Source organism: Gobio gobio, assembly GCF_949357685.1.
Source record: "Gobio gobio genome assembly, chromosome: 1".
Taxonomy (NCBI): domain Eukaryota; kingdom Metazoa; phylum Chordata; class Actinopteri; order Cypriniformes; family Gobionidae; genus Gobio; species Gobio gobio.
In genome coordinates, this window is record NC_137097.1 from 79,629,422 (window position 1) to 79,656,203 (window position 26,782).

Here is a 26,782-nt window from a genome sequence, read left to right on the forward strand (position 1 = left end):
GTTTTAACTGGCATTTGTGGATGTAACTACGTATTGTGGTACTTGACAAAGGTTTGCCAAAGTAGTCCTGAGCCCATGTGGTGATATCACTTCTAGATGAATGACGATTCTTGATGCGGTGCCGTCTGAGGGATCGGAGATCACGGTTGTTCAGCTTAGGCTTGCGCCCTTGTCCTTTACACACTGAAATTCCTCCAGATTCCTTGAATCTTTTAATTATGTTATGCACTGTTGAATGTGACATATCCAAATCTCTTCCTATCTTTCTTTGAGGAACATTGTTTTTAAACATTTCAATAATTTTCTCACGTATTAGTTGGCAAACTGGCGATCCTCGGCCCATCTTTGCTCCTAAAGGATTAGACCTTTCTTGGATGCTGCTTTTGTACCAAATCATAATTACAATCACCTGTTGACATCACCTGTTTCAAATCACATCATTATTTAACCATTTTACCTCATTACTAGCCCTAAATTGCTCCTGTCACAACTTTTTTTGAAGTGTGTTGTGTCACAAGGTGACGAAGTGAGGCGGAACTAAGTCCCGTCAGAAGTTGTTCCCCCCCGGAACGTTGTTGGTGTAACACCAGGCCGGTTCCGGTTGGACATGTGCCCCTACAAAATGGTGGCTAATGGCGGATAATGAGCAGGTGTGAGAGATGACAGAGGAGAGTATAAAAAGGAAGTAGAGAGACAGTTCAGCGTTCTTCCTTCCCCGAGAGAAGTCATTTCTTCATTGGGTGTGTTGGTTCACGGAGGTTTCTGGAGGGTGCGCAAAGGCTCGGCTGTACAAAGGGTGAAGTGGCATTTGTATGGATACGTTTGAAAGGAGTTACAGAGTCGAGTACAGACTGGAGAAACGCCATTAACATCAGAACGGAGATAAGTAGTATGAGTATCGGATTTCATTGAATGTATGCACCTGCACTGAACTGAATATGAAGTTGTGAAGTGTACTGATCACGAGTGTCATTGTCACCTGAGAGAGCGTTTGAACCAAGTCATCATTGAACTATTGCCTCTTCTTCTGAGTGTGATCGAGTGTTAAGGGAGTGTCCTCCACGCTTCAGTAAAAAAGGCATCTTAACCCACCCAGCATCTGAAGATAACGGATTCAGTACGACAGTGGAGGGATTGACCAACGGGTGAGTGCTGGCCTTATTGCACTGAGTGAGAGTGGATATGCAGTGCCTGAATTGATGTGTTGCACAGTATTGCGTTGAAGTGAGGTTGCAGTGTGTGGGGATTAAATTGACTGCCGTTGCACTCCCTATTTTTCCTATCCTTATCCGTTGTCACTGAAGAAGGATTTCAGGTGTTGAATGTGAATACCCCCTTTATGCAAATGTGGAAAGAAGATATGCATTGTATAACGTATTCTGTCTGTCAGTAGAGAAATCCCTCGATCAGTGCTCATCTATGTGATGACTGCCCGAGACGAAAGAAAGTGAGCCACCCATTGAACCTACCTCTGCCTGTTGGATAGAAACACACCCAGCCGTAAGCCTGTTCTCTTGTCCCCTGGGGAAATATGTGCAGTTGAATAACCTATCCTGTTGTTAACAGAGCATTCCTCCGCCAATGGCCTTCCATGTGATGTCTGCCTAAAGTGAGCCACCCAGTGAACCTACCTCTGCCTGTTAGATAGAGACACCCCCAGCCGTAAGCCTGTTCTCTCGTCCCCTGGGGAAATATGTGCAGTTGAATAACCTATCCTGTTGTTAACAGAGCATTCCTCCGCCAATGGCCTTCCATGTGATGTCCGCCTAAAGTGAGCCACCCAGTGAACCTACCTCTGCCTGTTGGATAGAAACACACCCAGCCGTAAGCCTGTTCTCTTGACCCTTGGGGAAATATGTGCAGTTGAATAATCTATCCTGTTGTTAACAGAGCATTCCTCCGCCAATGGCCTTCCATGTGATGTCCGCATAGAGTGAGACACTCATTGAACTTTCCTCATCTGCTGACCAGGACACGCGTCAGCCAACATTCTTCCGCCTGAAAGGGAGACACTTAGTGAGCCTACCCCTGCCTGCCCTGCAGAAGTATACCCTAGTGGTAAGCCTTTGGCTTGTACTGAAGAAACACGTGCATGCATGGATAAAGTGACTCTGCTCTGTTCGATGTTCTAACAAATTCTACTTACCAGGAGACTCACCTGTCCGTCCAAAGGAAGGCCCTTCCCGATTAAAATCTGTTCTGTTCTAACAAGTTCCACTTACCAGGAGACTCACCTGTCCATCCAAAGGAAGGCCCCCTTCGTCTAAAGACTCTGTTTGGTCCAAATGTTCTAACAAGTTCTACTTACCAGGAGACTCGCCTGTCCGTCCAAAGGAAGGCCCCCTTCGTCTAAAGACTCTGTTTGGTCCAAATGTTCTAACAAGTTCTACTTACCAGGAGACTCGCCTGTCCGTCCAAAGGAAGGCCCCCTTCGACTAAAGACTCTGTTTTGCTCAATTGTCCTACACCGTTCTACTTACCAGGACACTCACCTGCGTGTCGGACAGGTGACCGACTTCCCCTCCCCTCCTCTGGTCAGTGGTTCGGCCCCCGCATCGGTGGGTGGACCCAGAGGCCCCATTGAGACTTTTTATATAAAACTTTTAAATAAATAAAACTTGTTTTACTCTGATTCTTTGTCTGTCTGGTCTCTGGCACGCTCCTCGAGGTGGTCCTGGGTTTTAGGGGTGGGTGTAGACTGGTTTGACCCCCCCCGACCTGTGACATGTTGCAGGTCTGAATGACAGGAAAGGATGCATATTTACAAATGACATGAAGTTGACCAGACAAAACATGAAATATTTTGTGTTCATATTGTCTGCAATGAAATACAAGTCAAAGTAAATTTAGAAATCACTTCTTTTTTTTTTTTGCATTTTCCATACTGTCCCAACTTTTTCTGATTTGGGGTTGTAGAAATCGCTGTTTACATGGTAGTTTCTTAATCAGAGTATGGTCTTAAGCAGATTAATATCAGAGTATTGTTGTCCATGTAAACGTACTGAGGATTTGGTGTTGATGATTCATTGAATGTTTCTTCTGAAGTCTCCAGATTCAGGATTAGTAGTTCATTTATTTGAGCTCTTGACCCTTTCACTTCAGTTTTTCTCTGTTTGCTGTAACTGTTTTTACTTTGTATGGTGATGCATTGCTGCCACATACATATTATTTTTCCACTCAATTATGTCGTAATAACTAGATATGTCATTTTAACGACAACTTTACTCGTAATAAAGATGTCATGTCGTTAAAACAACATATATTTTCTCCTAGTAAGGACGTGTTCTATAGTGATGTGTACAAAATATGCCTTTATCCATATTAGAGAATTTAGATTGGCTAGCATGTGCCTTTGTCACACTGAGTCGTACCTGAGTACCGGTGTGTCGCATTTATAAAATAAATACTGGTAAAAACGAAATTTTTACAAACTTTATCAACATGTATTTTAGGCTGCTTCCACAACAAACCCTGTAACGAAATTCATAACAAGAATGAAAACTATAAATGTAAAACAAAGATAAATTATAGTGCCATTCATTAGCCTTCAAACAATATTTATTTTAAAGCCTAAACAAAATTTAGGCTAGCCTATTTAAAGCGAAACTGAAACAAGAGTTGCTCCTCTCTCATTCTGCAAATGTTTCTATATTCGCTCTTGGATGCTAAACTATTTATTATGGTAACAATGCTTTGTATGTGTCATAAAACAGCATTCACATGAGCAAAAACCTGTTTGGAATAACACCATTGATTGCACTGTAGAGCACTAGTCACGATTGTACACAACAGACATTAAAAACTGAGCCAAAATGACTTTTTCTATTTGGTTGACTGCAATTTTAGTTTGATGATGATTAGACTGTGACGTTTGGAATTTCCCCTTAGGCCTATAGTGTAACAACTTAAAATAGCCTACTCCGTCATTTATGGTATTGTAGCTTGTCTAGCTAGATAGATAAGTGTTGTAGAATATTTGAGTTGATTTATTATAAGTTGTGTATGTGTTTATTATTATTATTATTATTAGGCTATGTGTATATTTATTTAAAACATTTAGTTAATTTCCATTCTCCTGTCGGGTTGTAGTCACCACAAGAGAAGGGCGTAATGTTTGAGTTTGCTTTTTTTACCATTTCGTTATTTTGGCTCGGAATTTCATTTGTTGGAAATATGAACTGAATTTAGAAATGCTTTTGAAATTAAAAACTTTGCATTTAATAAACTAAATATATTTTTTAATGAAGACAGCGTTTGGAGTGCATGCAAAATAATCTGTTCCCAGAATCCACTGCCTTTGTTGTTATTGTGAGTGTAAATAAAAGTAGACCCTTTATAATTATGTCTTGAATTTATCTGTATGGGTGTCCGCTGTCATAAAGGAAAAAAAAATATTTTTCGTCGGACAGAGAAAACGTAGCCTATATAGTTTCATAGTTAGGCTATATTTAAATATTACCCTATAACATTATTTTTAATTTCATATGTTGATTATGAAAAGTGACCAGCATGTGTATGTGGCAGCAATGCATCGCCGTAATTCTGCACATTTGAAGCAGCAAAACTAGCCATGAGAAAAGTATGATCAGATCATGTACTTTTGATAAGCTCAACAGGAGTTAAATATCTGAGCGATGACTTTTTTAAAAAAAATTATTATTGTGGTTCTCCAGAATGAGATTAGCATGTTGCAATTATTTTACAGTATAATTTGTTTTTAAAGACACAGTGCGTACATGATCTTACAGTCCTGCAGAGTTTAGCTCCAACCCCAAATAAACACAACTGAACCAGCTAATCAGTGTCTTACTTGGGCCTTGTCTCTGAGCACAAACACACACTACATGTGTTAAAATCTACAATGTGTCATTTTAAACACATTTCTTTTTAGAGTGTGTTTTTATGATTATGTCAAAGGAAGCATATTTTGAAAGGCCTAATAGCATATAGCTTATATAATTATAAGGTCATGTAATTATTTTTTTGCATAACATTGATGTGCAAAGTTTGCAAAGAAAACCACACCTTCTGTCTTAATCCAAAAAACAATAACGTAGCAACCACTCTGAATGCCCTAGCAACAATTAAATGGTTCTAGTTATGTTTGAATTATGTTATGCATATTTAAGGCCATATATTAAACGTGCCGAACCCTAACACACAGTTGTATATAATATTTCAACTCACAAACCATTTGCTTTTTGTGCAGGGGCCAGTTGTATTAACAAAGCCATTTTGTCAAGACTGTCTTAAGAACTAGTCATTTTAATTTAAATTTTTGTGGCACAAAAGAAAATGTCAGGAAATGTTCAAAAATACTTTTGTATAATATGGTGAAGTTTTAAAACTTTTCATCTCACATACAATCTGAATTTCCCTGACTTTACTTATGTTGTTTAACTGGATCTCCTGCTGTAAAGTCACAGTTCTACAATAATGAATAATGCAAAACATATAATACATCACACAATCAGAGATTAGACTCTGAGTGAGATCAATGAATCAGGTCATCATCAATACACAACCATCAACATGTGAACATATTTTCTCGGGGCTTTTGTCCCATAACAAATGTGTTTTAAACACACACAGTTACAGCAGCCAGAGAAAAACTAATGTTATAAAGTCAAGAGCCCAACTAAAGCAAACACTGATCACAGCGACTACAAACTAAACTCAATAAAAAAACCTCTGTTAATTCTCAATAAAGCTTCTGTAGACGTCTGACAGATATAAAGTAAATTTTTGTTTTGATTAAATCTATACTTTTGTTTAGATCAAAAATAGAATAAAAAAATTTTCAACAAGAAAAATATACTTTGTTCCTGTTTTAATAAAATAGTTTCCATAGACACAGAAAATATTGTTTTTGGCAAGTTATTTATTTTTCATTGGTTCAAGTTATAAAATATAGATGTTTCATTTTTGTTTAATTGGATGAATGAAAAAAATCAGTGTGGTTCATAATTGAAAGTGGATTTAACAAATGAATAATAATTTGTGTTATATTTTGTGTTGTGGCCTTAAAATCTCTTCTGCCTAATAGTGAATATAAACTTCTAAAACCTAAATGTTTAAATATGAGATAACTTCTAAAGGACACTAAGTCATGTGTGCAGATTAGATCGTTTTTATTCATGTTTAAGACATACATCATTATAAAGGAGACGTTTCATATTCCAGAACTAAACTTCACCATGTCATCATCCCCTTTTCACAACAATATGTTTTAAACATAGACATGTCACATCTTTTACAATCTTAGAGTTAAAAATTAAATCAGAAGAAAGACATGATGATGTACTATTAAAGGATAATTTTATCCCGTAGCTCAAAGAAACCAAGAACAAACAAAATATCACAACATATTAAAGTGTAATGCACATTCTTTAAAATATGGATGATTACATTTAATTTTGTACATTTTATTTTGTGATGACCTGAGAAGTTGAAAATGATGTTCACAAATAATATGTCTGGAATATTTTATCATGATCTGTAAAGCCTCATCAGCTTCACTGTATTACTGTCAAAGCTCCAGCAGCTCCAGCTAGTCGTGCTAACACTGTAACAGGAAACACATCTCCTCCTAGAAAGTGACCAATCACAGCTCCAGCTGATAAAGCACACACAACACCAGGGGCACGTTCAACGCTCAAACCGGTGCGCAACGTTTTGCTACGGTTTCCGGTTGAACGTCATGTTTCCTGGAAACGGTGCGCACCGGTGTGCAACAGGTTTGAGATGCGTTTTTTCTCGTTTGGTGGGTGTGTCAAATATGTCAGTCCAATCAGCAGCAACATGTATATAAACCACGCGGTTTTAAAGAGACAGCTCACACAATGGGTCCAAGTGAAGATGTTTACAAATTTGTCCGCTGCAGCTCAGTATACACAACAATTGAAGATATTAGAAGACATGATTGTCGTAAGAGTTTATATATATATACATATATATAATCAACATGATGATGTATTTATTTATATATTTAGCTTCATTGCAAGGCAAGTTTATTTATATACCAAATTTAATATATGGTAATTGCTTGATATGCAGTGAGAAAGAAAATACAAGCTATTAAAAAAGTAAGAACTAGAAATAAAATGATTTAAATTAGAATTGATTACCAGGAGATTAAAAAGTTAAATAAATGTGATTGGGGTGTTGTCATTTATTCTGGATGGCAAGGGAAGTGATTGCGTGTATTTTGCAGTATTACACACATATCGATTTTATCAGACTCTGACGAAAATTCCTCAAAAAGAACACAAAGAATGGCCTTCTCGGCTGCCATAGTTACAACTCTTGCGTCAACAGAACAGGGTGTTCAACGCAGCACCGTTTCCGTTTAAAAAACGTTTTGCAACGTTTTGTCGGGGCTGAACGCAGCCCTGCTGTCTTCAGCTGTAACTGTCTAAGGCTGCGTTCACACTGCAGGGCTTAATGCTCAATTCCGATTTTTTTTAAAAATGCGATTTTTTTGCAAGGCCGTTCACATTTCCAATTAAATGCGACCTTTTGTGATCTCCTGTGTGAACGTGAAATGACCCAGAAGTGACCCGCATGCGCAGAAGAGTACTCAACGGTCAACGACGTCACTTGTTGTTTACGGAAGTAGCCAAATATGGGTGTCAGCATTGGAGTTCGTTTAGCTTTATTAAAGTTATTTTCGCAACGGAGCCAGCACCATTACAACCTTCTCATGTTAAGAAGAAAATTAAAAAAGAGGAGAAGAGCAAGGTTTTTGGCCATGGCGTTTTGTGGAGCAGTGGTAGCAACGTCGGTACAGAGAAACGTGTGTGTGTGGAGTCGCAGCCAGGAGTGGTGGGAGACTGATGTGAGTGGCTTTACTGATACCCAATTCGTCAGTAACTTCAGAATGACCAGATCCACCTTCAATTATGTTTGCGAGCGCCTTCAACTAACTTTGTCACGGGAAGAGACACGTCTGCGCCGGCCCATAACAGTGCAGAAACGCGTTGGAGTTGGAGTGTATTGGCTAGCAACAGGTGCGTACTTCTTCTTTTATTGGCGGTTAGCAACTATTTCTTGTGCATTCAACGTACAATGATGACGTTTGTCGCGTATCAACGACGTGCGGGTCGGATACATGTGACCTGGCAGTTCAGACTGAAGACGCATTTCAAAAGATCGGATATGTATCGGATTTGGACCACATACCCAAGTGGCCTGGGTCGCATTTGAAAAGATCGGATCTGTGTCGTTCAGACTGTCATGAAAAGATCAGATACAGGTCGCATAAGGGCAAAAAAATCGGAATTGGGTCGTTTCAGCCTGCAGTGTGAACGCAGCCTAACAGCGCTGGGACGCTCATGAGAAAATGAACAGACAAACTGATTCTTCCACCAGAGGCGTAGCAAGCTTTTCAAAAGTGTGGGGGATGGATGTGGTTTGTTTGTTAACAATAAAAACGCTGAATACAATGACAGAAGGGTACAAAAGGTATAACATACAAAATATAATATATATATATTATACATACCTCGTTTTTTTTTAACCACGGTGTTCGGTTGGGTTCTGATGGCTAGTCACATCAGTTTTTTGCTATTCTATTCTTAGGTGACGGGGACAGAAAGAGGTTAAAGGGTAACTAAACCCTAAACCAACTTTTTTTAGTTAATGATCTGTAATAATGGGGCTTTATTAATGCTGTTCATTGATTCGAGTAAATGTTTTGACATTTGAGTATAAAGTGTTTTAATTCTATAAAATATGGTGTAAAACCGCCAAAGTGCTGCCCTCTTAAGGTTGAACGGTGGCTACTGCAGTTGAATTTTCCTATTGGACGTTGTGGTACATCGTGACGTAGGATGGCACTTCAAACGGCTCACTATCCGCGCCCCTAGCACGAGCTCACCACGCCCTCAGAAATGTTTCCCCCAATCACACGATGAGAACGGCTTTACTCCAGTATGAACTGTCATATTACATGAAGTAAACATTATGAATGAAACTCACTTGACACTTGCTTTAACATTGTATTGAAGAAAATGCGGTTAAATAATGCAGTTGTCAGTACACGTCAGGCTTTTCTTGCGATATTATTGCCGCCCGTCATGTGTACAGATACTTTTCATACATGAGACGCGCTTTCAAACCCTGACACGCAAGTGTTTGCCGCGGACGCAGATAGATTAGGTCGGTTCTCTTGCGCGGCTGCTTCACTAGAATCGTCGGCATCGGGAGTTAACGCAGTTTGAGCAGCGGCTCGCATTGATAAGGCTCCGGGTTTGTGTCTGTTACAGACAATCCACCCTCCTCCACTTCAGGTGAAGGTAGGAGAAATGACCGCTCTGTTGCAAAGCTGGCGTCACTCCAGTCATTCTCCATCTTTGTGACTCGCGAGTCTGACAGCTGTCAATCAATCCGTCACTGCGGGTCTCAGGTGCACGCCCTCCGCTCAGCCCCGCCCTCGGTTCGTCCCCTCTGTCTCCGCTGGGCTCTGCCCACTTTTCCAGCATTTTAAAAAAATTGCCAGTGGGTGGAGTTAAGCTCTGAGCAGGGGTTTAGTTACCCTTTAAGGAGAAAAAAAATGCTAATTTTTTTTATTTTAATTAAAAGACTTGAAAAACCTTACTTAAACTTAAAACTTTACTTTAAAAAAACGTGTACACATTCCTAGTGAATAGTATAATATATAATAAATATACATAAAGATTTACACTGGCAGCTCAAAGCTGTACAGCAGCATTTAAGTATGAAATTTAATGAATAAATGTAAAAATAAAACACTACATAGACTTCACTATAAAATATACATTGATTCTTATTAAAGCTACTGTATTAATGTTTTTCAGTCAAGAACAGAGCGATTTTCTATGTCTTTTGTAGTTTTATTAAGTCAAGTCAACTTTATTTATATAGCGCTTTTAACATTGCAGATTGTTTCAAAGCAGCTTTACAGTGTTAAACAGGAAAATAATGCAGCATAATTTTATTCAGCTGTATAGCCATTCTGGAGAAAACGCTGATGTCATCAGTTCATTTCAATTATCATCAGACATGGGGACTTGTGACTTGGTGACTTGGACTCGAGTCGACTCGAGTCGCTATTTTTATGACTTGTGACTTGACTTGACAAAAAATGAAATACTTGAGACTTGACTCGGACTTGGAAGTTAAAGACTCGGGACTTGACTTGACTTGAGACACGATGACTTGAATGACTTGAGTGTTAATCACATCATGTTTTCAGTTTGAATATAAAATATATAAATTATTTTTTTTAAATAAAGTTGCCCCAGCTGGAGCGCAGGCTGAGAATAGCGTTGTCATGACTGGATCACGACACTATCATCAGTCATGCCCTCTCATACGCACACCACGCCCACTTAGATCAGATATCACATCAACATGTCAGCCGGAGGGGTACCGAGGGTCATCGCTTTCGGCTTCAACAATTATTCGCAAGATGGCAAAAGACGAACAGCGTTGCAAGACATGCAACATAAAAATCACAGACAGCCAGACGACAACCTCCAATTTCGTCCGTCATTTGAAGAGCCATTCTGCCCAGTAAGTGCTTGTCAATTTGTTAATGTTATCTGGTTAGTTGGTAGTTAGCTAATGTAATAATAGCTAAAGTAGCCACTAGCCCAGGGGTCACCAACATGGTGCCCGCTGGCACCAGGTCGCCCGCAAGGACCACATGAGTTGACCGCGGGTCTGTTCTAAAAATAGCTCACCGTAGCAGCTGCGTTCAGTCGCTTTCGTGTTTATTTAAACGCAGTGCTCCAGACTGAAGCCGAATATATACTAGTGTCTGTAAATATTAAAATGCAAAATGCTCCTGCATGTTCTGTGTCTGTGTGGATGACGGGCGCCGCGCGCGCGCACTCGCTCTTGTAGTCTCTGCCGACACGAACGCATAAACCGTCACTTCATGAGAATTTACCGTTTCATTTGAGAAAACTGGGTGCGTCTCATTCAGCTCCTGGTTCAGTAGTCAGGGCACTGATCAGGACACAAGTCAATGGGACTGAACTAGGGAGCTGATTGAGACATGCACCCACTGTCATATCATGAACACAGACACTCAAAGGTATTCAATTCACAGCAACCCGTCAAAATAAAAGTTCGGTTTAACATGAAGAAATTGACTACAGATTGTAGCCTACAGTAAATTTAGCTACGTCTCTATGTAATAATAATACATCTCTACTAATAATAATAATTATGAAATAAATAATACTAATTATATAATTATTAATGGTTGCTTATTTTTCACTTGATCTTTCATTTATAAACAATGTTTACTTTTAAACAGCATACAGCCTTTACATGTTTATGTATTATTTACTTATGATTATCATCATAAATAATAAACATTGATTTTTAAATAATAGTTAAATAAAATAATTTGCTGTGGTACCAAAATTGGTACAGAGTACCGTCAAATTTTTATGGTATTGGTACCGACTACTGGAACTACTACTACACTCTTTCAGGTGTAAAACAGTTCGGATAGTTGTTAATATGAGAATTATGATGCATTATTTAAGAGTTTTAAGTATTATATAACATGAGTAGCTCTGTGACTTTCATTTTTAAAAAGTAGCTCTCAAATGAAAAAAGGTTGGAGACCCTTGCTGTTATTTGTTTTATGGACTTAATGTTGAAAATTGAAAACATTTTACATTTAAATTTAAAACACTGTTGGCAGAAGTGAAAAATAAATATTTTTATGAAATTACAATTTAGTTTGATTCCATGATGTATTTTACTGAACATGAGTATTTACAATGCAAATCCAAATTATTGTAATTTACTGACAGTTACTTATATCTTGTCTTTTCACTTTATTAAGATCAGATTCTGCAGGTAAAATTACAATAATAAGCTGACTTGACTTGGACTTGACTTGACCTACTACAGGACTTGACTTGACTTGACTTGACATAGCCTGTGACTTGACTTGACTTGACTTGCCCAAGAAAAAAATACTTGGGACTTGCTTGAGACTTGAAGGTTCAGACTTGAGACTTACTTGAGACTTGCACATGTGTGACTTGGTCCCATCTCTGATTATCATACCCCAGATAGCAAAAAATATCGGCACGGCTTCTTTTTGCCGCCGGCCCTAAGCTGTCGGCTATAGGTGCGTCCCGCTGGCGGTGATGAAACGTTTGCCGCCGAATACGTCACTCCCATTTCTTGCGAGATGCCGCGGCCGACTAGCCGGCGGGCCGCCGGCTTCATTTTCTCTGGCGGTTGCCTCCGCCTAATGGACCGCGGCCGGCTGGCGGCAAGCCGCTGTGAAATACAAGGATTTCTACTCTCAAATTCGACCAGCCACGTTGGCTATGTTTGGCTTGTTGGGAAATAGAGTGGAACTGACAGCATTTTAACTAGTTCTCACATTTGAAGCGATTATAAAATCATAATAGCCTATATGTGAATTATATCAAATATTAGTTTTTTTTGCTCCAAAGCCATTAGGGTTTATAACAGATTCTTGACTCTTGATTCCATGATAAGGTTAGGTTTAGGAAATTACATTTAAATTTTCACTTGATTATTTGCATGTCGAGTGTGTTTAAACAGTGTTGGTCAATTTGACCCATAATGGATGTAATACTTTTTTTTTTTTTTAGCATAATAGGAGGGTTAAGAAAGTTTGAAAGTTCATTTTAGGATAACACTTATTTTTGTATTGCCCTTTTTTCTATTTCTTTTTGGACTGACTTTAAAATAGACATGACAAAAAATTAGAACTAACTTCATGACATTTTACTTTGTTTTCAAAACCCATATTTTTCTGAAAAACAAAAATATATTATTAATTATTTAGGAAAAATTCTACATTCATAAGACAAGAATAACTCAAAAGAAGCCCTCTAATATTACCTCTTATAAAGCTGATTTTTACAATATTTGAAACCCTCTCAAACATGAGGTCGCAAAACAAAAAGCTTACAAAAACAGAAACCTGAAAGCTTTTCAATTTCATGTGACTGCCTTAATATTATAAAGTATTTTCTATCTCAGAATTCTTATTTTTATTATTTATTTTATATACAGTGTTACATTTGTTGTTATTCTTTGTTCTACATATTCGGAACTGTACCACAATGCTTTATTATTTTTATTTTTCTCTCATTGTACTTTTTGTATTGTACTTGTCTATACATGTACTAATTTAAATAAAAATAAAATAAAAAAAAAACAGAGAAGTACCTCCACCGGCCGAGAGGGGCAGTATACCTAAAAAAGACGGAAGACAAACCGGTAAAACATACAGATTTACCATCAGCGGCCGCTCATCACATGGTTTTAGTATTTGAAGAGAGGAGATCAGAAAATATCCTCGACTACGAGCGTTTAAGTAAGTACATGTTTCCTTTTTGTGTCACACAATATTATGTTCATTTTTGATGTATATACCGGTAGGTTGTTTTAATTAGTTTGTTCAGACACGCACGCTGATATAGTGCACAATACACAGTGTTAGCTAACACGTGCTGTTTCGCCTTTTTTACACACTGAGTTCAAGCATGTGCTACATGTTAAAATGTATCTAGCTACTGTAGGTAAGTTGTTAGCCAAAGCTTTACATCTAGAAAGACTTAAGTTTAACTTTTGGTGTTTTCTAACAAAACAGAATGATGTATATAGGTTATTTAAATTATTTTGTTAGTCCGAACAAGCATGCTGCTAGGTCAGTTTTAGCAAGTGTTAGCTAACATGTGCTGTGTTGCTACTGTTCTTCTAGCATTTAAGGTCATTTATGAGTTATTTCTCTGAACTGCTGTACTTATTATGTTTGAGGACAATGCAGTTTACTTGATTCACTACACTGAATGAATACATTTTACTGTTCCACATTTGGCTGACCAGTTTTTCCCCCCACAGCATAGCTACTGTATATTCTGTATTTAACGTTAACAATGCGGTTTTGTTCACATTTTCTTGCAGATACCTTGACCAGAGCACAATCGGTTATCTTCATCCAAGAGACCTATTGTTGGACAATCGTTTCGGCTTTCAAGGTAAATAAATTGTTAGTCACAATGTCTAGTTACTGGGCTATAAGGAGAAGAATATTGAAAGGAGTTGAGATGGACAAACAGGAAATTGCAGATGTTGGAAACTTTATCAGTATGGAAAATTGTGCCTGTAGTTGTTGTTTTATATATATATATATATATATATATATATATATATATATATATATATATATATATATATATATTATAAATAAAATATTTTTTATGTAGATTTCCAGAATGAGAACCAAGCCCTGAGGGAAAGCAATGCACGAGCAGGTGAGAACATGCACTCTTTCTTAAATTTTACTTTTTTGACTGTGATGTAGGTCCAAAATTACCAAATGCCTTTCATTTTGTAGCTTCGGATGACAGCGGCTCACTTCATGAGCAGGTGAAGCAAGTTGGGACAATGTTGACGACGTTTGCTCGTACTGGGCAATCAGGTACAACTTGCAAACAACACCTGTGGTTGTTGGTTTAATTCCCACTGGGGCCACCTGTACATGTAGTAGACCTAGTTGTAAATGTCATAGTTTAGTAGTTGAGGGACCAGGACTGACTGCTTTATTCTTTTATTCTGTGAACCCCTGTAGGTGCAGATCAGACCCTAATGCTGCGACGTCTTGGAGAGTTTGGCGATGTTGTGCGTAGCATGGACAACAAAATGGACACTATGCTGCAACATTTCAGTGCCAATGTGTCTTTTGGAGAGTTATCCCTGCCAGGGGGTCTGTTACTCCTCCTAGACAACCCATTTGGCGTTGCTTGACAACAGTTTGAGGCAGGATAAAGAGCTCCAGTAAGTGTGCTGATTTTGTTTATAATGCTGTAGGGTAATCTAAAAAGTAAAATTTAAGATTGTACACTGCATATTCTACAGTCTGAATCACAGCCGGTCACATTTTTATATTTATGTATGAGAAGCTTCAGAGATATGTAATTTGTAACACTTTTTTGTATTTTCAGCTTCGGTTTTTGGCAATCAAATGTGGGAGGGACCTAAAGACAACCGTGTGGCGAATGCTTTAGAGTATCTTCTCTAATCACCTTTCCATTAATACAACCTGGACGGGTGTAGGGGATAAAGCATGTTTTAGAGACATGTTCCTGAAGACCATTGTTCAAAGTAATATATATATAAATATATAAATTTGTTATATATTTAAGTAGATGTGTGTGGCCTTATGACATTCACATGGAATGACAGATCTGTATTTTCTACAGGAGCCATCCGGAAGAACCCGGCAACCCAGGATGCCACTGATGAGGCGGTCCAGGTTAGCGCTATGCGTTACCTTGAAAGGAGCATCTGATCGTGAAGGTGGAAAAAGACGCCGCACAGCTGAGAGGGACCCACAGCCGACCTCTTACACCTAGGCTGACTACTGACACCTGGAACCCTTTCTTTATCCTGCAGTCAGTAACATCAAGACCCCTAAAGAAGCCAGAAGTTTCAGGCTACACTCACCCAATCCACACTGTTCACTGTGGAAATTACTTTTTTTTTATTCCCTGTGACCCTGCCTTGAAGGCAGCTCCTTGGATAGATATGGGATGGCGAGGTTGTTTGTCCTTTATATAGGCGCACAAGAAATCACTGAAGATAAGCCAATTTGCGCTGCCTCATTCTGGAGGTCGGGGAAAACCGGAGAACCCATAGTCAGGCTTGTTATAATGTTCTGTTCTACTACTGTTCTATTCTTCTCCAGAGCTTTACTCTAAATTATTACCATTTATGCTATTGTTAGAAATGGCTTGTTAAATGTGATGTTATACCTCGATTTATTTGGTATCCTGCACATTCTTTGGTACCAAATATCCTCATTATTTGATATAATATTTAATGGTAATTCTTTTCATCCCAGAGCTGACCGATTTGTTATTAACAAATATTGTAAGTGTTATAATTTGCTTGTAAGGCTGTTTTTTTTTTTTTTTTAAACCAAAATTTAATTGGAAACATGCAGGTTCTTTAGTAAAAATGTTTTTTGTTATTTATAGGCCTATTTAAGCTTATTTATTGTCTGTTATATTTAATTTATATTATCTTGTATCATTGACAGTTAATGTACTTTGAAATGTGGAATAAAAATGCCAAATGGGAATTTATCTGGTTTGTTCAATTATTATCCATCATAAACTGCATGTTACAAATATATGAATAATAAATAAATATATATATTATTTATTACACAATAAGCGGAGGCAGATCGTTCGAAAAAAGCGTTTGCCTCCGCCGGGCCGCCTTCTGGTATAAAGGCGGCGGAACGGCGGTTTGCCTGCGGGCCGGCGGCGGTAGGAAGCCGGCTGCCGCTTTTAAAAAGCGGCTGCCGCCGGCGGTGCGCCGTCAAACGTGTTTGCGATTACGCAATTCTGACGCTTCTACAGCCGCCGGATCACCGCCGGTGGTCCGCCGACTCATTGTTATCTGGGACAGTGACAGTTTGGGCATTAGATCAATAATTCGATCAGTAATTTAGTTTAAATGGTTAATTTAGTTTATTAATTAGATTTATTTCAATGTTTAGTTGAAAAATGTAGTGTCCCCAACTGAGCACGCCAAGCCAGAGGCAACATTAACATTAACATTAACATCCCCATAGTAGGAAATAATATGAAGTCAATGGCTACCATCAACTGTCTGGTATTCAACTGTCTGTGTTCAACAGAAGAAATGAATACAGGTTTGGAACAACATTAGAGTGAGTGAATAATGACATAATTTTAGAGGTGAACTGTCTCTTTAAGGACAGCGCGTTCTCTAAAGGCGCTGCTGTCAATGTAAGACGTGCATCTAATATACAGACACACGCGAATTTACTTTCACTTTACATATTATCGACTGTGTTTATGTTAACCTTGTGTGTATTTGATAGTATTAGCGCAGTAAGACTACTTAGTCCAGTAATCAAGTTTAGTGCGCGCGCTCTGCACGTTAAAATGGTGCATAAGCACGCGAATAACCAGCAAGGCTTTAAAACGCATGCAAATAATGAACTTTCGTGAATATATAATTGTGAATAACTATAGGCCTAGTGTTCTGTGAGTATAACTCTCTGACACCAGCATTGCAAGCATGTCACTGTGTATAGTGATTGGATATTTGCTCAAATCAGCACGTAGACTATGCACACAGCAAAAAAACAAAAAAAACCGCAATTCACACGCGCGAATTGACCCGTGAATGCCGTACCGAACGGTTTAATATTATAATGAGAATTGTGGCATTCCGAAAGCGTTTGTGCAAAACTGCGGAAAAAGTGTGGGTGTTGAACCCTCTCACCGGGAAAAGTGTGGGTGTTAAAACACCCACATCCCCCACGGGTGCACATCAATCTCCAGAGAATCTCAGTGAGAACTCCTGCAGTTGATACTGATCCTCCTGTAAAGAAAAAAAACCCCTCATGAACATCCGTCCATGAGAAGAGTGTTTACTCCACACCAACACACCTCCTGTCACTACAGCAAAACCCACAACCACACAGAAATATCTCAGCTTTATGTTAAGCTAACCTCTTCCAACGTTCCTCTGCCTCTCTTCTGCCTCTGTCTAAAGTCATCTGATGTCCCCTCTCTCTCTCCTCCTAAATTGTTATTTCGTTTGTTTTGTTTTTTGGCGCACGAAAAATATTCTTGCCGCATAGGCTAATATTAATATTGAACCACTGTAGCCTACTCACATGAACTGGTTTAAATATGTTTTTAGTACATTAATTAATCTAGAGTGTAGGCTACATTTCTTTGTTGCCTCACTGAACGGTTCGGACTTCATTTGTGTTCTGAAAATGAACGGAGGTGTTACGGGTGTGGAACGGAATGAGGGTGAGTAATAAATGACATTATTTTCACTTTTGGGTGAACTAACCCTTTAACTAAATCTCCAACTTTCTCAAATATTTTCAATCTAAGATTTATAAAATGGATCAGGACGATCAAATCTCCGCTCGTCTAGTCTTGTCATCGCCAGGCTCGTTGACACGCATGCAGCGAATGAAGAGCTCTCATTGGTCGATCACTGAGCTTTGATCTAGAATGAATTCGCATATATATATATATATATATTCTTAATCATTTTTACATATCTTATCAACTTTTATTAAGGGAATATAATATCTCTAAATTGTGTATAAATTAAATAATTCACTTTATTTAACCATGTAACATAAATCTAATCTATGATATACATGTAACATAAATCTATGATATACATGGGTTATTACACAAGCTTTTTATTACACAAGTCTATATAAAACATCTGCACCGTGACAACAGAAAAAAATAAGTTGCTGAGTAACTTCCATAGACACATTCTGTATGAAGCTCTATATAATAAACCAGAACAAGCAGCAGAACCGCTGCGTCTCCGAGCAACACTGATTTATTCCTCCAATAATCAGGGTATTTGAACAAAGCAGATGAAAAATTATTTATTTAAGATACCCATTCATAAATACAGTCCTTTGCTAAGTGAAATAAATTAGTACTTTGATCGAAACAGTTGAATTCAACCCACTCATTAATACTAGTTTTAGTTTCATATTTAAAAAGTCTATTTTTATTTTCAAATAGCCTATTATTTAATGAATTACTAGCTTCAAATTACATCCGTGTAATGAGATTACTTTACCAATTATTCTCTTTCTAAAAACTATTCCATTAGGCTACTTATTGCCAATTAGCAACTTTCTAAATCCCATATCAATCTCGAGATGAACAAATATATGAAACTGCTTTCAAATAAATAATATAAAATTGCAAAAAATTATTCTTGATATAACTGGCCAAAATATTTAAAAGGAGGTTACATTGCAGTTCAACACAAGATGTAAATATCTGATGTTAAATCCACTATAGTTTTAGAATTGTTGTTGTAGTCTATTGAATCACATCAGAAGTAACTGTAAATTACAAATAAATTAAGAGTAATGCCTTACTTTACTTTGAAATTACACTAATAATTAATTCGTTAGTAATGCATTGCACCAACACTGATTATGTCCTGCAGTGTAGCAACTTTCTAAAGCCCATATTAATCTCGACCAGATGAACAAAGATATGAAACTGCTCTTTTAATTCTTTAAATAAACAATATAAAATTGCATGATGCCAGCTTTGCTTGATGGATTTTTTTTTTTTCGTATATGCGTTCACCTTTACTATTTCTCTCAAAAATGATGATGGTGTTGGTAAGTACTTTGTGTATCTTTAAATTCGTTATACAACACCAGCAAAGATCGTTTACACTCATCTTCCTCTTCTACCTCTTCCAGTGCTGCAGTTGAGTTCTGTTGACAACTATGCGTCGCTCCGTTGCTCTGATTGGTTGTAGGTCTGTCCAATTGAGTGCAGAGGCGATTCTTTCCTGGTTTGGTTGAAACACGCCTTATAATCAATGGAACAGCATCAGACACATATTCTGACTAGAATCTGAGTATAAGACAACATCAGGCTAGGATAACAGGCAGATTACATACAACTACACCACATAAATACAAAAGCATAACACATTATCACAACTAACATTCACAACTAAAAACGTCTTTGTCAAGTCTGTAGCTCAAGGCTTCAACTATTTCACTTGAATTTCGAAGTACTCTTCAGGTAAGCTTCACTCCTTCTGCTATTTTCCATATATGATCCTATAATTAAGTTATTTAAGAAAATTAAGAAATTAATTGAGTTATTGTTAAGAAGTGGAATTACCATTACTTAGTAAAAATTATGTTGAGCAATTAGATTAATACTTACTAATAGGCCTATGCCATTTAAAACACCATTGTTAAAACTGTTAATCACGGTCATCCTTTGATTAATTTACATTAATTCCTTTTTTACCAAATTAAAAAAAAAGTAGACAGTTAGATTCTTAGTAACATACTTTATCACATAATTTTGGCTGTTTAAAGATCGAAATTAATTCATAATTGTTTTGAGATTATAAACTTAATTCTCTTTGACTTGGTTTAGGCTATCACTTCAATCAAAACACTATAACACTATCACTGCAGTGAAATGTAACCATAGGCTGCCATTCAAATTCAGAATATTTTAACTAGTGAAAATTTAATTGTTGATTTCAAGAATTCATATCCTCGGAATGAAGTCAAAACGGCTTGCCATGCATTTACACTCAGAGATGGGCAGAACATGCAGACTTCAGAATTATTTCAAAAGCAGTCTTTTTGAGCTTTAATATTCACAGAGACACTAGTCCATATCGAGATTTGATTCATTTGATTTGACCATATGTCTTCATTATCTTTTTGGGGCTTGAAAGTGTCCGTTGTGTAGCTGTCAATAGAGGGACAGAATCTCTCAGATTTCATCAAAAATATCTTAATTTGTGTTCTAAAGATCAACAAAGGTCTTATGGTTTTGGAATGACATGAGGGTAAGGATTTAATGACAGAATTTGGGTGAACTAACCCATCATATAAAGGGTACCATTTTGTGAGTGACATACATGACACAGTGTTTGCAGATAATCAGTTTATGGTTTTCTGTGACAAAATAATGTCTAATTAATATTTTTTGGGGAAACTATAATTTTACAAATTTTTCACTTTTTGTCAATTACATTTTTCCTCTTACACTATGTTAATTTTTTTATTTATACAGGAAATGTGATAAATGTTGTGTTTAAACAAGCCTTCGTTCCTGGGATAAGTTTTGCTTCTGACACACGTGCTGCAGGAATCAGTGAGTAAGAGCTTTGGACAGTATAACCCGTGTTTCCTCTGGTTACCCCTGGTAAAGTGAAAACCTTAAAGACTTTATGACAAAAAAAACGTCCTAAAATGTGACATGTATATTTGGAGTGATTTTTGTCTCCTTTATCTGGGAACAGAATTGGTGTTTATATGTTAGATGTTGTATATAAGGTATAAGGTAAAACAGTAAAGTATATGTTGTAAAATATGTGATTGTTTGATCTGATTTCTTTTATACAGTGCCAAATAATCCACAGCAATGTGTTCCCATCAACAAACAGGACACTCCTGTCTCCAGTCTCTCATCCAGACGGATTGTTCTTCTGGGTAAAAGTGGAGTTGGGAAGAGTGCAGCTGGAAACACAATCCTGGGACAGAAAGAGTTTAACTCTGTGATGAGTATGAGTTCAGTAACCCGTGAATGTTCAGATGCTCACGCCACTGTTTCAGGCAGATCTGTGTCTGTAGTTGATACTCCTGGATTCTTTGACACACAGATGAACCTTGAGGAGTTAATGACAGAGATAGCGAAAAGTGTTTATATATCCAGTCCTGGACCGCACGCTTTCCTCATTGTGATTCCTGTGAATATGAGATTCACTGAGCAGGAGCAGCAGATTCCTCAGATCATTGAGATGTTGTTTGGTCAGGAAGTGTTAAAATACTCCATCATTCTCTTCACTCATGGAGATCAGCTAGAAGGACAGACAGTAGAGAAACTCATTAAGGAGAACTGTAGATTTAGAGATCTAGTTCAGCAGTGTGGAGGCAGATTTCACGTCTTCAACAATAAAGCTCAGAATAAAAGAGAGCAGGTGAATGATCTACTGCAGAAGATTGACTCAATGATAGAGCAGAATGGAGGAGGACACTACAGTAATCAGATGTACGAAGATGCTCAGAGATTCAGACGAGCGGAAGAAGAGAGGAGACAGAGAGAGGAAGAAGAGCAGAAACACAGAGAGGAGAATCAAAGACAAGAGGATATTGAGAGAGAGAGAAGGGAGACAGAGCAGAGAATCAGAGCAAAGATAGAAGATCAACGAGAATTTCAGCTGTTTTTATCCATGTATAAGCATCATATTTATATGGCAGCAATTGCGGCTGGTTTTGTAGTTGGTGGTGCAGTTGGAGGAGCTGTAGTTTATGGAGCTGTTGCTGGTGGTGCTATTGGTGGAGGTGTAGTTGGAGCTTTAGCTGGTGGAGCTGGAAGTGGAACTGTAAATGGAGCTGTTGTTGGAGCTGTTGTTGGAGCTGTTGGTGGAGCTGCTGTTGGTGCAGTAGTCAGTGGAGCTGCTGCTGCAAGCGTTGGAACTGCTGTTGCTAAAGCTGTTAGTGTTGGAGTTGGTGTTGGAGCTGTTGGTGGAGCGGCTGTTGGTGGAGCTTCAAGTAGAACTGTTAAAGGAGCTCTTGCTGGAGCTGTTGGTGGAGCTGTTGTTGGAGGAGCTGCGGTTGGCGGAGCCGCTGTTGGTGCAGCTCTTAGTGGAGCAGTTGGTGGAGCTGCTGTTTGTGGAGCCATTGCTGGTGGAGTTGCTGGAGGAGCTGCTGTTGATGGAGCTGTTAGTAGAAGCGTTGCTGGAGCTGTTGAGGGTGGAGTGGCTGTTGGTAAAGCTGTTCTTGCTGGAACGGTTGTTGGTGGTGCAGCTGCTGGTGGAGCTGCTGTTGCTGGAGGTGTTGAGGGTGGTGTCACTGATGGAAAAATCACTGCTACTGGTTTAGCTGGGGTTATTCTGCACTTCAACACCCAACGAGTTAGGAGAGCTCATTACAACTGAGTGCATCAATTAATTGAATTAGGTCCACTAATAACTATTCAATTAAAATGATTATATTAATATCTGCTATAGGAATGGCTAATGGCTTTACTCATGTATTGAGTAAAGCCTTTAAAATGAAAAACAAATAAATTAACTCTCCCTCTTGTGGTTAACTGTTAGCTAGCAAAAGCACACGCGTGTTAGCATAAGTAGCACAGACACCACAACTCCTTCAGCAGTTGCAGATGCCTGACCTAGATAACTGATTTAATTAATCATTTTATAGTAACACAATATTATACACAATCTGAATCTGAAAGTAATCTAAGAAAATGGGATAAGGGAGTATATAATGGAGTGTGATATTGTTTGTGTTATCTGAGGGTGTGGGTTTGTGTCAGGCATGCAGTAATTTTGTATCTTCGTTATAAGTTGAGTCAAAGGGTTATTTTTCATCCTCACTACGTCTCCTCCCTCATGATTTTCCTATGGTTGTTCCTAAGAGATGACTTTGCCAGTGCAGTTGACTAATTTTGAACAGATAAAAATGGAAAAGAAACCTGTTTATGCACTGATTTGAAACACGAATGAAACTTTACCAGAATTTATGTCACATGCCACAACTTTTATTATCAATAATGTTTCTGAATGTGCTCCATTAATGAATGTTTTCCAGCATTTGAATAATTTGCTCTGTTATTTGGTGTTTTCTGGGCTTTTGAAATAAAAGAAAAATCCTTCTCTTTTTCAAAGTGATATGTATTGCTTAGTGTTTTGATTTGGTCTGTATTTTTAACATTTTTATTGTAAATCTTTACAATAAATTTGATTGTGAGGTAACTTCTCATGGTTATACTTCGTCTTTCCTTATTATTCTACAGTCATTGTCCTGATTAATTATCATTATCATTAATCTGACTGAAAACATTTCCAGGTGACTTTTAACATTTTTAACACTGCCACAAAAAAAAGAAAAAGAAAAAGAAAAGAAGTAAATAAAAAATCTTTTGTTTTTGTTGTTTTTTACCCATGAGTGAAAGTTTACAATTCTTGATTCCAAATTCAATACAGCAAACACAATAAGCTTAACTAATATAAAGTTAATAAACAAACACACATTATTAAAGACAAGAGATGCATGACATATCTTCAATTAAAATATGGACAGTTAAAATATGTACATATTCATATGCCTGTATATGTCATAAAATAATTTTACTTTAATCACTTTTACTGAAGTTCTGCTTTATCTGTCATTGGTTATTGAATTATTATCAACTAAATTGCCAAAACCACATTTTAAATAGAATAATTTAGTATTTTACAATAATTACACTTTAAAAATGTATATAAATATTAATAAGAATTAAATCAAATGTCGTTTACATTCTGTAGACCTTTAGCAGTAGTGGGGTTAGATCATCTCTTTAAATAATTTTACAGTTTGTACTATAACAACTTAATTAGCAAATGTTTCTGTATATCTGCTATAATAACACAGCGGCTAATGCATCATTATTCTGCACATGTTAAACTAATATCTAAATATGTTACAGATTAAAAGTAAATGCACATTGTTCTTAAGGGGGCATCTTCCCTCATCTTACCCTCATCTTACCCTAACTCATATCACTCTCCATCATCGTTTTTTTATTATGATTTTGTGTGAAATCTGTCCAAAATCTGCATCAACTCATCTATTTAAAAATATGCTTCCTCATTTCCTCTAGGAAGCTTCCAGAAGAGTCATAAACGAGGATACAGATGTACACTCTTAAAACAAATGTGTTGAAAACAACACAACATGCAAAAGTAACTCTAAATGAGATCATTAAGAGATTAATTAAGTGATGATTGAGCATTAGTGGTGACACCTGATGGTAACAAGCAGAATCGCTGAAGGAAAGAGTTACAATTTTTACGTCATCATTATGGTGATTAGTGTTTACATTACTACACATTTGTCACATTAGTTTTTTTTTTGTAGCTGATTATCCCTCCGAATATATTGAAAACACCAGATCTAATGCTGTGGAATCATAGACCTGCTGTAATCAATAAAGTGAACCTAACCTTAGGCTCTAAATGACATCCGTGATTCAACTCATGATTATTATGTTAAAACACAACCAACAACACCTCCACACCATTCGTTGGGCTTGTTTGGCTGCTAGAAATCAGTTACAATAGACAGACAAGAACTAATGTTATAAAACCTAGGGTCAAGAGCCCAACTAAAGATTATTTGAGATTCAAATGCAGTTTCACCTGCATTTGGTTATTAATCCTGTTATCATCTCACAACAAACATTTCAATTTGTGTCAGTGTCAGATCTTCATGTTCTTCAGTGGAGACACGGTTGTGAAGTTGAGCAGCAGGGAGATGAAGTGACGTTTCTCAAAGGTGTTTATGAGTACAGTTATGATGAAGATGAGGAGGACCTTTTGCTTTTAAGGTGGACCAAGTGGATGCCGTCCTGGTCAGCGGAGTGAAGGAAAAAAGCCTCATGGTTGACACAGGAGCCACGTCGCATATCATCCGGGACATCACACAGTTCAAAGACTTTGACGAAAGTTTTGATCCACACAAGCACGTCCTAGAGCTGGCTGATGGAGAGAGGTCCAGTGGTATTGCCTTGAGGAAAGGTACAGCTAAAGTTCGCCTGATAGATAGCAAAGGTCGAGTGGTGGAAACGATGCTGTTGGGGGCGTTATACGTCCCATCTTTTCCACAGGACATCTTCTCAGTCAAGGCGGCGACGTCCCAGGGAGCGACGGTCATTTTCAAAGAAGGTCAGAACAGACTTGTTCATAAGAACGGTGTAACATTTAACATCCAGATGTATGATAGACTGTTCTATTTAAGCACTGTTACAGATGATGTTGATCAATGTCATGGATGTTATGATATCCAAACATGGCATGAAATTCTCGGACACTGTAATTATGAGGATGTTTTGAAATTGGAACAAAGGGGATGAAAATCAAAGGTAGAACTGAAATGTCTAATCGAAAATGTGAAGTGTGCATACAGGGTAAATTTGTTCAGAGCAGGAACAGGGAGGCAGATGAAAAAGCAAAAGTTCCTCTTGAACTTGTGCACACAGATTTAGCTGGACCTATGGAGCCGATAGCAAAAGATGGTTTCAGATATATCTTGGCATTTACTGATGACTATTCAGGTGCAATATTTACATATTTTTTGAGAGCAAAGAGTGATACAGTCAAGGGAACAGAGAAGTTCATTGCAGATGTTTCACCTTATGGTAAAATTAAATGTATGAGATCTGATAATGGCACCGAGTTTACATCCAGGGAATTTCAGTCCCTGCTCAGTAAAAATGCAATTAGACACGAAACCTCAGCTCCCTATTCACCCCATCCGAATGGGACAGCTGAGAGGAGCTGGAGAACTTTGCTTGAAATGGCAAGGTGTATGTTAATCGAGAGTAGCTTACCCAAAATGTTATGGACGTATGCAATCCAGACTGCAGCTGTTATTCGCAACAGATGTTATAACAGACGTGTAGAACAGACCCCATACTATATGCTGACTGGAAAGAAGCCTGATCTTTCAAGAATGAAAGTATTTGGGTCAGAGTGCTATGCATACAAACAGAACAAGAAAAAGTTAGACTCTCGATGTGAAAAAGGAATTTTTATTGGTTATGACAAGAATAGCCCTGCATATTTAGTTTTCTATCCAGGCTCAGGAAAAGTGAACAAAAGTAGGTTGGTGGATTTTCTCACAAAGAGTGGAACAGAACGCCACACTCAGACAGACCAGTCAATGTGTGAAGATGATGTGCGTAGGGAGAGTTCTGAAACACACCTACCAAAACCTGAGATAATAGAATTGATAAATTCCCAGGACATAAAATCTGAAATGTGTGACCCAAGCCCCAACACAGGTGAAAGGGAAAGTGTTGAGAGCAGGCGTTATCCACAGAGAGAGAAGAGGCCTCCACAGTATTTGAGGGATTATGAGTGTGGAATAAAATGTGATGATGACCATGCACTAACCAGTATTGATTATTGTTATAGAGTTGCATGTGATGTACCTCACACTCTAAAGGAGGCTATAAGCTCACCAGAGTCAGAATTGTGGAGTAAGGCCATGCAGGAGGAGATGAACTCTCTTAAGGAGAATGATACGTTTACCCTTACAACACTACCTGAAGGTAAAAATGTAGTGGGGGGCAGATGGGTCTACACAGTGAAGGAAAACACAGTTGGAACAACATACAGTCAAGTTGCAGGCATTGATTATAATGAAACTTTTTCTCCAACTGCTGAAATGACATCA

General features: G+C 37.8%; 1 protein-coding gene and 1 long non-coding RNA gene across 2 annotated transcripts; both read left to right on the forward strand.

The window, feature by feature from the left end:
• Window positions 1-12,852: 12,852 nt before the first annotated feature.
• On the forward strand, window positions 12,853-16,116 carry LOC307126406. The gene is made up of 7 exons (XR_013816484.1): window positions 12,853-13,345; window positions 13,936-14,009; window positions 14,238-14,285; window positions 14,369-14,452; window positions 14,603-14,808; window positions 14,976-15,135; window positions 15,234-16,116. It is a non-coding gene; the product is annotated as an uncharacterized lncRNA (long non-coding RNA).
• Window positions 16,117-19,422: 3,306 nt separating this feature from the next.
• LOC307126244 (uncharacterized protein) lies at window positions 19,423-23,314 on the forward strand. Its single transcript, XM_079816694.1, has 3 exons — window positions 19,423-19,610; window positions 20,628-20,708; window positions 20,960-23,314. Coding segments are annotated over exons 2-3 (1,536 nt in total). The 5' UTR covers window positions 19,423-19,610; window positions 20,628-20,707; the 3' UTR covers window positions 22,495-23,314.
• The last annotated feature ends 3,468 nt before the right edge of the window (window positions 23,315-26,782 follow it).